General features: G+C 41.6%; 1 protein-coding gene across 3 annotated transcripts in view; it reads right to left on the bottom strand.

Moving 5' to 3' along the window:
• ptpn12 (protein tyrosine phosphatase non-receptor type 12) overlaps positions 1-15,573 on the bottom strand; it is a 42,739-nt gene that overhangs the window by 19,819 nt on the left and 7,347 nt on the right. For all 3 annotated transcript variants that reach the window (XM_018686966.2, XM_018686967.2, XM_018686968.2), the window contains exons 2-11: positions 7,513-7,621; positions 6,623-6,699; positions 6,428-6,523; positions 5,064-5,102; positions 4,399-4,470; positions 4,192-4,251; positions 3,813-3,955; positions 2,649-2,715; positions 2,472-2,549; positions 1,142-1,240 (exon numbers count right to left, since the gene is read on the bottom strand). In XM_018686966.2, the coding sequence (XP_018542482.1) occupies positions 1,142-1,240; positions 2,472-2,549; positions 2,649-2,715; positions 3,813-3,955; positions 4,192-4,251; positions 4,399-4,470; positions 5,064-5,102; positions 6,428-6,523; positions 6,623-6,699; positions 7,513-7,621 (840 nt within the window). The remainder of the gene's footprint in view (positions 1-1,141; positions 1,241-2,471; positions 2,550-2,648; positions 2,716-3,812; positions 3,956-4,191; positions 4,252-4,398; positions 4,471-5,063; positions 5,103-6,427; positions 6,524-6,622; positions 6,700-7,512; positions 7,622-15,573) is intronic.

Here is a 15,573-nt window from a genome sequence, read left to right as displayed (position 1 = left end):
CCTGACGTAAACATGCTTGTGTGACTGTCTCTTGCAAGGGTACCCCTCTCCCAACGGATGCGTGTCTATTCTCAGACAAAGTGCATTATGGGAGGTGGAGGGTGGTGATGTCATTAGAGCTTCCTAAGCAGGAAGTCAGCTCCTGGGTCGCTGCCAATGAACGCTTTCATAGTCCTAATGTGTCCTCTTGTCTTTAGGGTTTGTCTTCCACACTGCCTCGCTGATCTGTCATTTATCTTCACGTAGCTACAGAAGTAGCACGACTAGTTTGACTACATTTCCCAGGAGCAATCTGGAAGAGCAGCTATTTTTTTCCCCCACTAACGAGCAGAATATTTTATGTTTCAAGAGAGGACCAATCAAGCAGACTGGTGCAACAGTACAACCTGTATCAAAAGAGTTTAGGAGAGGAGCTGGTCTGAAGCCAGTCTCTCACTTTCTCTTTCACTTTGTTTATAAATTACCAGTAATAACATGTTTGTTTATCATATTAATGAAATGTAGATGCTTCTTGTAAAACCTGATGTGTAATTGTGTCATAGTGACTACTTTTTTCTGAATAGTTTGTGGTGTAACTTCTTTAAATTAACAGGCCCAGGCCTGACTGAGGACAAATTGTTTACTGCTCCTTTGATTTCCTTAATATGTTATTTTTATCATATGTTTGTAACTCTAGTGCGATGGGACGAGGAGCAGGGATAATTAATTACACTTCATATATAGAGCGTGTTTGTGTGTGTGTTTGGGGGCAATGAGGGAGAGTGTGAAGTAAATGAAAACGAGGGCAGTGGTGACTGATGGAGCAAAGCTTTTTTCTAGCTCTTCATAAACAGGTCTAACTGTATCCAGTCCTCTGAGATTATCCTGAAGGAAGATCTCTCTCTCTCTCTCTCTTTCTCTCTTATTTTGGCACAAACTCTGTAACTCTTCTTTTTCTCTCTGTGTAAAGAGCAAAGTTTTCTGAAGGCCTCTCCTCCTCTCCTCTATCCCTCCTACCCGCTCCTTCCCCTGTGACTAATTATTTGTGTTTTTTTCCCACTCCGAGTGTGTTACTCAGCGACATCCTGTCTTTCTTTAACACCAGACAGCATGTACAATACATGTGTATGTGTGTGTGTTTTTGTATGTGTGTGTGTCATACCATGCCATCGTGTATCTGCGTGTTGGTGGGGCTCTCCAGTAGCTGCAGTTGTTTCTGAAAGAGCTGAGCAATCGCTCTATGAACTAACTCGTACTGCTCCTGGAAGGAAAAGAAAAAGACAGAGAAAAGGGCAAAGAAAGAGAAAGAGAAGCAGCGGAAAGAGAGGAAAAAAGGGGTTAAATGGAAGAAAGGTGAGGTGAAGGAGAAGAGCGTTTCAGCAAATCAATACAAAAGCAAAAAACAATCTCTGTGTCAATACTGAGAAACATCCATTTACAAGGTTATGAAATACAACCTGTGTGAAAACAATGGAACGGCCTTCACTGATGCACACTGATATAATCTCATTACTTTCCCCTGGTCAGGCAGCAGGAGTATTGCACTGCATTTTCAGAAATTACATTACAGTTGCTGGCTTGCAACTGAAATCTGGTGCAAGACACTGAATTCAAACCTGTGTCAGTGTCTATCAGGGCGATTCTATTATTTATCTAACGGCTCATTTTCTCTCTCGGTGTGCGGATGTGTGTGTGTGTGGGAGGGAACGCCATAAATAAGGTGCAAAAGGGCAGATGGCGCTCAGTGCGTTGTTATTTTGAACGCACAGTATTTCACTTGAAGATACAGATATGACTGTAATATGTGAGCGAGGAGACGCACAAACACACCCATGTCACAGCTCTGGTAAAACAACCTAAACCAGTTACAAATTATGGTGGGAATGTGCGAGCTGGGAGGATCCATATTTAACCATGTGTGCAGCAAGGAGCACAAAGAGGCCTGGGGACTTATAAAGAGCAGCAAGTTAGTGATGAGTAACACCAGAAATATAGTTTGTCTCTGTTGCTAAGGTGCACAAGAGATTTCAATAGTTCAGAACTTAAAAAGCTTAACAAGACTGAAACGTTTGGTTAAATTTTATTTTTTCATGTGGTGTATGCACACCTGTAAATGTCATTGCCTTTGATTTTGATCTTCTTTGATCATTGCCAGAATCAGGTATTAGCGCAGTTATGCAAAATGTTTTCACAGCCTCTGGGGGCAGGAACGTGGTGGTTTTCATACAAAGAAACTGATACCCACTGTTGAGAAACGAGCTTGTGGAAATTCATTAAAATATCAAACAATCACACAACACACATCTCAGATCCCTGGTTTCTTGTGGGGTGAAAAATCTGGGTGCAGCGACACTTGCGGTTAGCAGTTAGCACCCAAACGCTAATTAGCATTTCTATATTTTATCCATATTACTCACAACAACTTTGTATTACATCAGTTGCGTAAGACTATTCTGTGTGTAAACAAATACAAATTAAAACTAAAAACAAACCTTGGTTTGAACGGCCGAGTGTCGCTGAGTCCTCATTTCTTGGATTAACCGAAAAACATTAAAATCTTCTGGTATTTTCTTTAAAAAAACACAACAGAGCAAAAAAGGTCAATTCTCACATCAGTCATTGCATTTGGTGTGTGGAAAGTGTTTGTGTGTGGGAGTGTGGTCACATACCCCAGCTTTGAGGAGGTTCCACGTGTAGTCGATAGCACAGATTGCACCCGTCCTCCCACAGCCTGCACTGTACAGTCACAGTCATTCAGATTAGATTCAACAGAAGCACATGTGTGAAGACACAAAAACACACACTAAAGCCGACATCTCCTTATCGCAAACACACGCGCTCCTCCACTCTGGATTTCTACATTTCGTCTACACCTCATCCAGACAGGATGGAGACAGGAGCCGCACAGAAGCTGAGATTATGTGACATCACGTCTGAGACATAAAATCATAAAAGTTTGTCTCATGCTGTCAGAGAGCCCTCTGAGACTCTAACGAGCACACACATACTGTACAGTACCCGTCGACCCACACAAAGCATCTTTACAGACGCAGAGGCACAGCTTTAAGTCCTGCTGTGTAACAGAGGAACCAGGAAATGTCCTCAGGCTGCTCATTATCGCTGATTACACACACATGGAGACAGTGTGTGCGCTGTGTGTGCACCCGGCATGAAACCTGAATCTACAGCCTTGTGATTCAGTGAGTTTTGTTTTCATTCTTGTTCACTCTGTCACAATTTTAAGTCCTTCAGTGGGACGGCTTTGTCATATTTTTATCACTGCCTGGGCCGATGACATTTAAATGTGTAAACCAATCACAGGAGCTGCAGCGAGAGTCATGGCTGAATCCTTAACGGCAGCTAAGTGGTTAATTATCCTTCTCTTAATCAAATCTAAATGAGAACATTAGTCAGCTGAAAACAGAAATGTCAACCCAAGACAAGTCATTCAAACTTTCTGGTATGTAACGAGCTGAATTTTAAACTTAACGTCAAGCTTCTGCCAGGAGTAAATGTGTATTTGTATGCGGTTTAACAGCTGCTGCAACATTCTTCTGCTGTGTTGAAAACTTGATTTCAAAACACACAAACCAGCGTCGTCCACCTGTTTCACATTCTTGCTGCCTCCTCACAGAAAACCAACAACAATCTCATGTATCATTCAAAAGCACTGGTGAGAAATTTAATATGATTCGTGAATCATCAACGCTGGTGTGAGCTATGATTTTGTGAACATTGTATACAACCCTCTCTTTTTAAAATGCCACTGAACAGTATGTTCCTACATATTTATGGTGGTGTCTCAGCACAGTGTGTACAGCATATACACCAACCTGCAGTGCACACATATAGGGACATCATCATTCTCTTGGTACTCTCTCATTAGTCCAATCATGTCCAGTATGGAGTCAAACGATGAGGGGACGTCATGGTCCGGCCAGTTCATATAATGGAACTGTGTTATCCTCCGGGTTTCCTGCAGAGAGACATACAGGGGAATGTTTTGGGGTTTTTTTAAGGTGGAGTGGTGATATTTGTCATGATTTTTGCATACATTTGCCATCTCACAAAAGAGATATTGGAAAAATACCACTATTGGTTTTGCAATATTTTGACTACTGGTGGGGAGAAAAGCCCAAGTTTTAAGAAAACTGCATTCCTGGATTAATAAAGTCTACAAAAACACAGTGAGCAGTAAGCTAGAGGACTCACGTTTTCATACTCCACCATCAAAGTCCTGATAAAGTAGTCTGTTCTGGCCTGCTCTGATTCCTAGAACACAAAGACAGGGAGAACGTTTACACAACCCCTCGACAAAAACAGTCATTAGAACAAAATGTGAGAAATGCAGGAGTCCAAACGGACCACTCCACCACTCATTAGACAAACAGCTGTATTATCAGAGATTTGCCTACTTACACAGGAGATTCTGAAAGGACCAAAACTCATGGGCTCCTCCCCCTGCTGCGGGAAATATCTCTCACACTTTTTCTAACCAGAGAAGAACAAGAGTTAGCTTTGGCTTAGAACAGAATACCAGGCAGATACCACAGCTTCCTGTGCACACACACTTTCTGGTTCGAACATAAACAAACAAAGTGACACAAGGAACACAGATGATGACAATTACAGAAAGAGAAAGACTAAATACACTACACTGTACTATACATACATATGTCTGCATGTGTAAAACACACATTTACACAGACACACACAAGTTATTTGAGCTATCAGTCACAGTTTATTACTATTTCAGTGAACATCTTGACCTAAAATGATAACAAGCTTGGATCAATGCAAATTTATTCAAGGCTTTAGTAACTGCCTTGAGCAACCTCTCAGTCCCTCTTCTCACAAATACAAACACATAGCTACACTCAAACAAGAAAGACATATAAAATACTACAATAAAATACTACAAATGCCGAAAATCAAGGCTTTAACTTTGTTATTTTATGTAGCTACTTCTACAAGGACTGCTAACAGACAAAAATGTGAAGGAAAACATTCACTGTTATCTTGTGGAGAAAATATATACACATATAGACATGTATGCATGCACTGATTATGTAAAGAGGCCTTACCCTTCCCATCTCAAACTCTCGACAAGCCATTACAATAACCTGCAGAGACACAAACAAGAAGGATCTGTCAATATTTAAACCCTGCATATCCAAAAATACAGTTCTGTTCAACTGCACATCTTCTCTTTATGTGAATCTGTGGCTACGAATATTAGGACCAGTGGCTCAGCAGAGTCTCATGCAGAATGTGAAAAAGTTGAACTGAGAATGGCTCAACCTTCTCCCTTCCTACAGGATGGGTTCAGACTTCAGATCATTTTTTTTTTGATCTTAGGTTTCACTCTCACATCTATATCTCACATGTTTCCCTTTGATCATACAGGAGTAATTATCACAGCTGCGATCTACATCGGTTCAGAGAGCTGGTTAAACCTGATCACTGCTCTTTCCCTCCCTCTCAAGATCTGTCCATCTGGTTCAGGCATAAGCACTCCCCATCTGCCTCTTCGTTTCTGACAACCGCATTAAATATTTACTTTAATTACTTTAATTATTACAGTTTTACTTTTTTTAAACAGTTATTAACTGTGCAGAGCTGTGTGACCCAAACCTTATTCAACCCCTACCACAACCACCACCGCTGCTGCCGCTGCACAGATGCTGTAAAATAACACCATGAATATTCATAAGAAAACTGTAAAGGTGTCTATTTCTAACTGCTGCACTTACAGTGTTCACATAAAAGGATGTGAGTTGTCATCTTAGAGGTAATATCTCATTCTAGCCAGTAAAAACTCCCTAACCGGTAGAACATGAGCTTCGACACGTATGTGAACTTTGCATAACTGCTGTGACGACTTTCTGTTGTTCATGCAAGTTGACACATGGGCTCTCTCCTACACATTATACAGCAGGGATGTAACAATATCGTCAATTTCATGATATCGTGAGAACAAAAACACCTTGATTCGGTAAAACAAACAATAGGTCTTCCAGGCAAAACTGTAGTTTCGTTACAGCCGCTGGAGAAGGGAAAGAACTACTGAGACCATAATCCTTTGCGCTCGCTCCCTCTTCAAATCTATGAATCTAGTGAAGCTGGTGGACGCCGGTGTCAGAGGCGAGGGAGAACCTTTGAATCTTTTAGATCTAATCATCACCAGTCATCAGGGAGGAAAAGTTGACAGATAAATTAAAAACAGCCAGACTGCAGTCAGGGAATACAACTGACTAAAATAATGACTTCTTGTTTGTTCAATAAACAAAACAGTTGCTTTTTTGCAATAAATATTGTATCATGGACTTGTTACTGAGGTATTATGAGAGTTTAATCCTTACATTCCTATTATACAGTATAGTCTTTTTTTTTTTTTTTTTTTTACACAGTGGTTCTGCTTTTCCTCCACCCAATGAGCCATACTCACAGCTACGTTGTACTCCCAGTTCATCCTCCAGAAGTCGATGACAGTGTTTGGCAGTGGGCCCTGAGTTGCAATATAGGCCTCTGGGCCATCCATACCCTGATGGGAGAGAAAGGGACAGAAAGCATGAACACAAATCTGCACAGTAGACACATCTCAAACCAGTCAGAGAGCGCAGCAAAGTCGCCTGATTTTTACCTTGATGAAGTTGGCATTGATGTAATCTGTGTCCTGATTGGTTGTTTTTAACGTCAGCTTCACCCTACTGTGATCAACTGCGGAGGGAAACAAAATACAGAGGGGAATAATGAACGTCATAATTTTATTTTAAAATATTTAACACTCAAAAAGGGGCAAATACAAACAACTGAGACGTAAAGGAAAATAGAATAAGATGAAGACAAAGAGGAAAAGATAAGATGAAAAATGTAAAGAATGAGACAAAGAGAGAGCAAACGAGGACACGGATAAAAACATGAGAGAAGTGGAATCATGTAAAGAGGTTAATGGACACAGACACATCCTCATTCCTATGCACTGTATGTGTGTGTGCACATCTGTTACGGGTGAACCAGCTCTTCCTTTGCCTTATCAGCAGCTCATTTACTAAAAGCCTTAATGAATGGATGGACAGAGGAGAGAAAGAGGATAAAGGTATAAAAAAGTAGGACAGATGTTGGGTCATGGAGGCTTCCCCTGAGGTCATTAAGTACAGTGAAAGCTTCGTGTGTATGTGAGACCATTATACTAAATATATGCATTTAATAAACTGGCAACTAAGTGTGTTTTGTTTACCTGCATTTTAAATTAACAATCTAGCCTCAAATGTAAACTACAGATTCAGTAATAACCTGGTTTTATGTGGAACCTGTGATATACAAAATACCATCATCAGCATAAAATTGATATTACAACCTCTAAGTGCTTCTCTGTGTCTTTTGCCCTAATGGATCAGACACAGCAGTATTTATATGTCCGTCATCGCTGGCTTATCTCCTGTTTTCACAGCAGAGAGAGCACAGGTGTAGCTAACATCATTAACAATAGCTCTGTTAACTTTACATCTCCTGCACGGCAGCAGCACTTACATGGCAGTATATCTTTATATCTGTTCTTCTTGACATTCTCCTCCCTCTCTCCTACGTTGGTGGGGTAGATCTTCTCCGTCCGGTATTTGGTAGATAACCGCCGTAACCGCTGGAAGGCAAACAAGAGAAATAAATTATTAAGCAGACGGTATCAAATTATATTCTTTTTCTTCATTCTCGCCTGGACAGGTTGTACGGCATGTTTGTGGGAATAAATGGACCTACAAACAGTGGAAAAGCAACATTTTTTACTCTCATGAAAGAGATGCAGGTGCGATACAGTCAGACAAGTCTGTTTTTATCTGTGTATCACAGATAAATACACAGAAAACAGGAGTATATGACAGCGTTTTGGTGAGCAGTTGTGATAAAGGTGCTGGGAATAAAAAATCTAAACTCTGCAGCGTCTCTACAAACAGAGAAATACTCATTTGATTGAGTTACATTTTTTTCAAGATGCTGTAAAATCAGGTTTCAGTGGTTTCAGTGCACATCCTTCAACATTCACTCTGCTGCTAATAAACCACAGCCCCCTTCTAACACACACACACACTCCTGTTCCTGCAGTGGACGAAGTTAAATGTGGCCAAATTTAATAGCAGCTGACACTGATGAAGACACATTCAGTTAATGGGAGGAGAACAAATTACAACATCTCCTGTCTTGACAGCAGACCAAAGCTTAGCTGGCTGTCCTCAGACACTGTGGCTCTGAATATAATTTCTTTAGAGCGTTGGTCCACAAAAGGAGAGCGTCTTAGTTGTCCGATGAAATAAGGGGGGTTGTTAAGCAGTAGAGATTTTACTATATTGTTTCTACCAAAGTAGCTATCTGTTTAAAACCTCTGGTTAAGGCAGTGATGCAGACGAACAGGACTCCTTCATGGTGATATTTGATTAACAGGATTTTTTACCGAACGTGGTTTCTTGCCAGGAGCGGGTACCCTTAGCAACCCGCTAAAACTTAAAGTAATTTTTTCATTTCACAACTTCACTTTGTCCTTGAGCATCACAGTGAAACTTTAAAGAAACTCCTGCTGCTGCCCAGCTCGCGTGATAACGCTCTCGAGGTTCTCTCAGATGCTTCAATCGCTCTCTTCTCTCTTTCTTGAGACAGTGAGGAAATTAGGCATCACTCCACTTTTTCTGCCCCCCGCCCCTTTCTCTCTCTCTCTCTGCCTGCGAGTCTGAGAAAGTCGGCGTGGGCGTTCAGGCTGCCGGAGCCTCGTGTGAAAAATGGTCCCACCTCTCGTCTCTCTCTCTTCTCTCTGGCACTGACTGCAGGCTTTTCCTCTTGTCAGTGTAACATGGACACGTACTGCGACTGCACTGTGCATCCAGACTTCCTGAGACTCCCAACCCTCAGACTTTTCTCTGTCCTTGTTTCACTCTTGCCACAACGTCACTTACACCAACTATGTGATATTACAAAGAGATAATTCTCCGATCCTCTGTCGGACAAATCTCCCTCTCACACCAACTTTCAACTCCTTTTTCTTTTATTTTGTCTTTGTGGAAGTTGTCTTTTTGACCCAACAGCTTCCTGTACTGCTGCATTAAGTCTCTCACACACAAGTAAACAGTTAACACTATTAGCAAAGAGACACCCTGGAGACATAATGAGTTTTTCACCTTTCATTTTGCATCTTTCTGAACCACGACAGACTACCAGAAAACTGAGGAAGCAATGGAGAGAACGAGTTTGAGGTATGCACACACACACATAAAGACTGTGGGCGGCAACAGCTGTGTGTGTATATGTGTGTTTGTGTGTGTGTGGTAATAGCATTAGAGCTCCTCTGGCCTCATGTGAATTACATTTCCAACAGAGGTCTGCTTCTGTGCTGGGCCAGAGCCCGGGAAGAGACACACACACTCACATACACACACACTGAGACGCACAATGAGCAGGAAAGGCAGGCAGTGGTGATTTGTGATGGTTTGCGACTCCCCCAACCCACAAAACACATTATGCGGAGACAAACATGCACAGAATTGTGCCCTCTAACGCTGTAATGATGATAAGTATTTTCTCTCTGTGGCCCATTTCACTTCATTTACAGCACACTGGGAAAAACTAGTTGATTTTCCCATTAAAGCCCATAAATCCTGACATTGTGCAGCAACTCGTCGCTCTTTCAGCAAAGGTCAACGCATGTTTATTATTAGTCGCAGACAACACCTAGAAGTCAGCAACCTCATTGCTTTGCTCAAAGGCACTTCAGCACATGCAAATCCAGTTTTACAGCAAAGTTAAGGTATTAGGTTTCCTGATATCAGGTTTTTTGTTTGTTTTCTTGCTGCTGCTGCTTCAAACACCTTGTCCACCAGACTGGAGGAGGCATTTTCTGTTCTAATCTCAGTAGTTGGTCAAATTAGCAACAGCTGTGTGTTTATTGAAAAGCTAAAAAGATGACAAACATAATGTTTTGCAACTACATTTGTACTTAAGCAAAAATGCACATGCATCAGTGCAACCCTGAGGTTCTAGTAAGGTATAAAGGCTACACTGTCTTTCTGCTTTTGAACAGAATTTCAATCCATACAAGTTGTACACAAACATTGCTTCGCTAAATGTGGAATAACTGTTATTCCATCAATTCAAATGAAGTCAACAGATGTGTAACTGAGAGAAATATTGATACAGTACTTTATGAGAGGCTGTGGTGAGAAGATATTTTATAGACAAGTGCTTCAAAAAGTCTCTTAATCTACTGGTTATTGTAGAATTAAGCCATTAATCTGGCAACTATATACCTGCTGTCAATTACTTACACATTACACTTACAAGACGCTATACTGTATTGTAATGTTATGCTTATATAATGGGATTCATCCTTGCAAAAAAACACTTGGATGGAGACCCAGCTACTGTCTGTCTCGCCCTTTTTCTGTCTACTTTCCATTGTCCCACAGGCAGACCCTGTTTCTAATTACTCTTACTTCCTCGGTTACGTAAAATACACACTCACAAGTACAAAAAGACACACACACACACACACACACACAAATAAGCCTGGAGGATGCTAAAGAAATAAAGCAGAGAGAGAGAGATTGAGTCCCTGCCTGCTGCTCTGTACCACAGCTAAACAAACCAACAAGAGAGGAGAAGAAGAAGAGAGGAAAGGAGAGGAGAGGAGGACATGGGTATTTTTCATGGAGGAGAGAGAAGGAGTGATGTGGGGGGAGAGGAAAAAAGACAAAAGGGGGGAGAGAAACAGGGCGAAGGAAAGAGGGAGAGCCAAAGCTTTTGAGAGGCTCTTGGTAACTAAGCTAATGGGTTCTTTTATTCCTTGTTTCTGTAGTTCATTCACACTCTCCCTTTACACACTATGTCGCTTCGCACTAGCTTCTGTTCTGAATGGAGGAGGAGGAGGGCGAAGAAAAGTAAATATCCTCACTTCTATCACCACTCGAGTGTAGTTTTCTATTTAATTCTTGTTTACTACACAACAGTTAGTGGTGTATCAGTCTCTCCAAAATGACAACAAGCGATGGGGCAACTCTGACGGGGGAAAAAAAATGAATAAGAAGAGGAAAAACAGAGGGGGTAGAGGGAGAGCATGAGGATGAATTACATGTCTCTTCATCATTCCTCGTTTCTTCAAGCTTAACTGTTCTTTTCTTCATCATATGTGAGAAAAACCTAAATATCTTTGACTTTTGGATTGTTAGTCGGATAAAACAAGCTATGTAAATAAATAATGCTGGGCTCTGGGGAATTGTGACAGGCATTTTTCACTGTAGGCAGTGAAAAAGCAAAAATATTTGCAGATGCAGGAGCACAATGATGGTTATGCAGCGTTGACTTTATTCCATAAGCTGACGTTTCAGCACAAGCATGAGGTTTCACTTTTCACTGCTTTCTGACGTTTTAGAGACAAAATGACTGATCAATTTAACAAGAAAATAATTTTTAATGAAAATAATAGTTAGATTTAACCCAGGAAAAATTCTCATGACAATAATGTTGCTTGTTTTGGATGACAGCTGAAATACAGCAAATCCTCAAGCTGCAACAGGAGAGTGTTTTACATCTACATACAAGAACACAGGTACAGCACATCACAGGAAGCGCTCCTCTTCACCGGAAAGGGAAGCAACTTGAACACTAGAAAACTCTCACCAAAGAGTTTTCTATGGTTTTCACACATTTAAAGATAAGAATGCACTGAAACCACCTGCGCTGCACTGTTGTGGTCGTGTCAGCGAAATGCGTACAACAGATAATTTAAATTTTACTGCTGATGGTCGTCTGTTGATAGATGGTGTTCAACTAGTTTTCAACCTTTTCAGACAGACTGGGCTGCAGTATTTTTTATATGCTGCACTCAATTGGACCAACACACTGAATACTATGCGTTTCTGATGTAAAGCGCTTCACCCCAGTGCTTTTATCTCTCTTTTTACTGCAGAATTACAGGCACATAATAGATTTGAATAACAGAAAATCTTTCTCATATCGGTCCAGCTCTTTCTATTCCTCTACTTCTCCTCCCTGCTGTTTCTATTACTCTCTTACTTCCTATCGGTCAGAAGTGTAAAACAGCATGACTGACTTGGCCAGTTTCCTGTGAACGCTCGACTTCCACTGCCCCACACAATCACATATAAACGCTCACACACACACACACTCACACACACTCACACACACTCACACACACTCACACACACACACACACACACACTGGGCGTTGCCCCCAAAAGCCCAGTGCCGGCTTCACAGACCCCCTTCAGGGTGCGACTGAGTCATGTGTGCTCACAGACACATTTCTTCACAATGACTTGACTTGGCCTAAAACGACTCGAGGATGCCAGGGCAGTTACTGGGCAAAGAGAGAGAGAGACAGACGGAGAGAAAAAAGAAGATTAGAAAGAGAGTGGAAGAAGAAAGAGAAAGACAGAGGAGGAGGAGAGAGAAAGATGTAATTGTTAGTAGGTCTAACCTACTTTCTGTCTACTGGCTGAATAAGTCAGCATCACTATACTTCCCAGGCACACTGAATAATTCACACACATACAGAGAGAAACACATTCTCTGTTTGAACTCGGCAGTGAACACTGATTGGCAGAAAATATGCTCTTCCTGCAGAAGCAAGCGGAGGAAAAAAAAGAAAAAAGAAAGAAAGGTTTCTTCGCGTGTGTGGCCAGGAAGTGGGGGCGTGGAGCGCTAGTGGCAGAGAGGCTGTATTGACGGTCACCTTCCATGCAGACACACACACGAGCTAAAATAGGTCACCCCTCACAATGCTCTCAGAAAAATCCATCTCCTGCACTGCGAGCATGTTGGAGAGCGAGAGGGGGAGAAAGATGCACTGCTACAGCACGGAGACTAAAAGGGTCTTGATGAGTCTGTCGCTCTGCTCCTCTCCTGATGATTCAATAAGCTCGATCGACGCTCTCTCTGCCTTTTCCTTCTCTGTGTGGCGTTTACGTCCTCAAATCAGAGAGAGGCTGTGAAGTGCAGAGTCACAGTCAGTTATATAGAGAAACGGGACCGTGTCGGATGCTTTGAATGTGTTATGAATTTATCAAGTGAATGGAGAAGTGTGGAATTGTGGGATGAGGAATAGTTTGACATTTTGGGAAATATACTTAATCACTTTCTTGCTGAGAGTCAGATGAGAAGACTGACACCACTCTTACGTTTGTGAACTTTATATGTAGATGGCACAAACAGCCAGTAAGGCTTAGCTTAGCTGAGCTTAGCTTAGCATAAAGACTGGGGCTGAAATCTGTTTTGTAGTGCTGTCTGAATGTATAGATAATTATTAGTGGACTCAAAGTATCCCACAATGCATCAGAGAGCGAGTCAAATAGCTGTAAAGGCAAGTTTTTTTGTGCAGCACATTTCAACATCAAGGAAATTCAAAGAGCTTTTTACATAAAATCTGAAAAGCAGTTAAGACAAAGTGTAAAAGAATCATTTATCAATTAAATTATTAAGGAGTTAAGTGATTAGAAAATAAAAAATAAGTTAAAATACAGTAAGACAAATAGGAAACACAGCAAACTGAAAATATTCACACATATTAACACACATAGTCCTCTCCACTGAATTCCCTAGATAGTGAGTAGGGTGGGAGTGAATGAGTGAGTGATTTCGGACACAGTTTGCCTAGAAATAATCTGACACTGTCATCTACACACTGTTTTTATATAAATTAAACAAATGAAATATGTGGTAATTACTGGGCTGTAGTGGTGTAGGATGTTTGTTAGTCAAGCTAGCTGTTTCCCCCTGTTTCCGGTCTTTCTGCTAAGCTAAGCTAACCTGCTTCAGCTATATTTTTACATCACAGACGTGCAGCACGGATCTCCTCAGTGAATAACTGAACTATTCCTTTAAATGTTTTGTCACCAAAAGAAAAAAAAAAAACAGGATTTTTGAGAGAACAGGTCATCGTGCCAGGTGCCTGCTGTTCACAACAACTTAACTAATCAAGCTCAATCACTAAGGAAACAACAGCAAACCACACCCTGACCACTGGTGTGAGTCAGGGGTCCACTCTGTGTGTGTGTGTGTGTGTGTGTGTGTGTGTGTGTGTGTGTGTGTGTGAGAGAGAGAGACGTGTTCATTAGCTAAAGATCCTGACAAAGATTTTGTCCAACAACTAGCATCAGTCGCCAGGCTGCATGCACGCATGCAAACATGTGCGCACTCATGTACTGTGCAGCCATTTCCACTTTATGGCTTCGGGCCAATATAGGTCAGTGGAGCACTGATAGCATGAGTGGGCATGAACACACACACATCTATGTAGGGGTGTTAATATCCCATCATTCTCTGGCACAAAGCACAATGTACTGTCCTTTAATTAGCCACCAGGGTTCGCTTTCTCTCGGCCTGTCACTCTTTCATTTTCAATCCTACACCATCTGACAGAATCACTGCACGTCTGTTATGCAAGTCAGAGACCCAGGGAGTTCATGATGATTCAAAAAGCAGAAGGTAATGTTAAAAATAGGAACCTCTGAAGGGAAGGAAGAATGTTTATTCACCAAATTCAGCTGCTAAGTAGCTACCTATTAACATATAAGAAGTGTGCATCGTGAGCATCTGTAGCTAACTTAAACCGCGAGTCTGCCTGTGTGTGTGTGATCGGCGACAGTGTCACGCTGACCGCAGGAAACACCTGTGCTGAACTGAAAGCACCCAGTTCACCCAGCCATTTAAAACCCCCGGCACTTCCTCTGGGACCTCAAGTGTCAGCTACTGCAGTAGATTTAGAAAGAACAAGAGACACAGAAAATCTACTCATACTGCTTCCTTTGACTAATGAGTCGGTGGGTTTGTGCCTTTAAAACGTCACGAGACAAAACAAAGTGGACAAAGGGAAGAGAATGAAGAGGAAGGATGTGGAGAGGAAAGAGATGGAGGGACAGTCAGAGAAACTGATGAGGGCTAAGTAGAGCAGAGGGAAGTGGAAAATTCAAATATGAGAGCCAAATCTGAAATCAAACACCTGAAATTCAATAAAAACGCTTCTTTAAACGCAACAGACTTGAGATTAATATTTACCTTGTTGCACACAACTCCAGTAGGAGATGGAAACAAATGTCAAATTGCATTTCATATATGGAAAAATCTGCCTAAATAAATGACAGAATGAGAGAAGATACAAAAACACATCTACTGTACATTGAGCTGTCATGTAACTTCTCCTCAGGGTTTGACCCCCCACCACTTTCGGTCAAGCTATTCTGCAGCTGACCACCATGTGACTTTTCCTGCAAAGATAAGAATGACACAATTTTCACAGCATGACCTCCCCTGTCTCGTCGCTATTATTTGCTTCTCTAAAGTAAGTAGTCTAGAAAGAGTCTAAAAACTCAGAAGCCCAAATACACAAACTACGAAGTCTGACGTGTTTGGAGTTGTAGTTAAAACTGTTTACCTCACCGTCACTCAGCAAACACGGTTAGCATTTACTGGTGTATGCCCGGTGGTTATTTCCGACTCTGGATCTCGGCCTGCAGCAGGAAGCAGATGTGGACAAACTGCATATAATCCCAATCATCTGGGACAGGAGCTCATTGTGTGTTTGGTGCATGCTCAGTG

Source organism: Lates calcarifer, linkage group LG18 (assembly GCF_001640805.2).
Source record: "Lates calcarifer isolate ASB-BC8 linkage group LG18, TLL_Latcal_v3, whole genome shotgun sequence".
Classification (NCBI taxonomy): Eukaryota; Metazoa; Chordata; class Actinopteri; family Centropomidae; genus Lates; species Lates calcarifer.
Note: the sequence above shows the minus strand (reverse complement) of the source record. Positions and strands in the feature narration are given on the sequence as shown.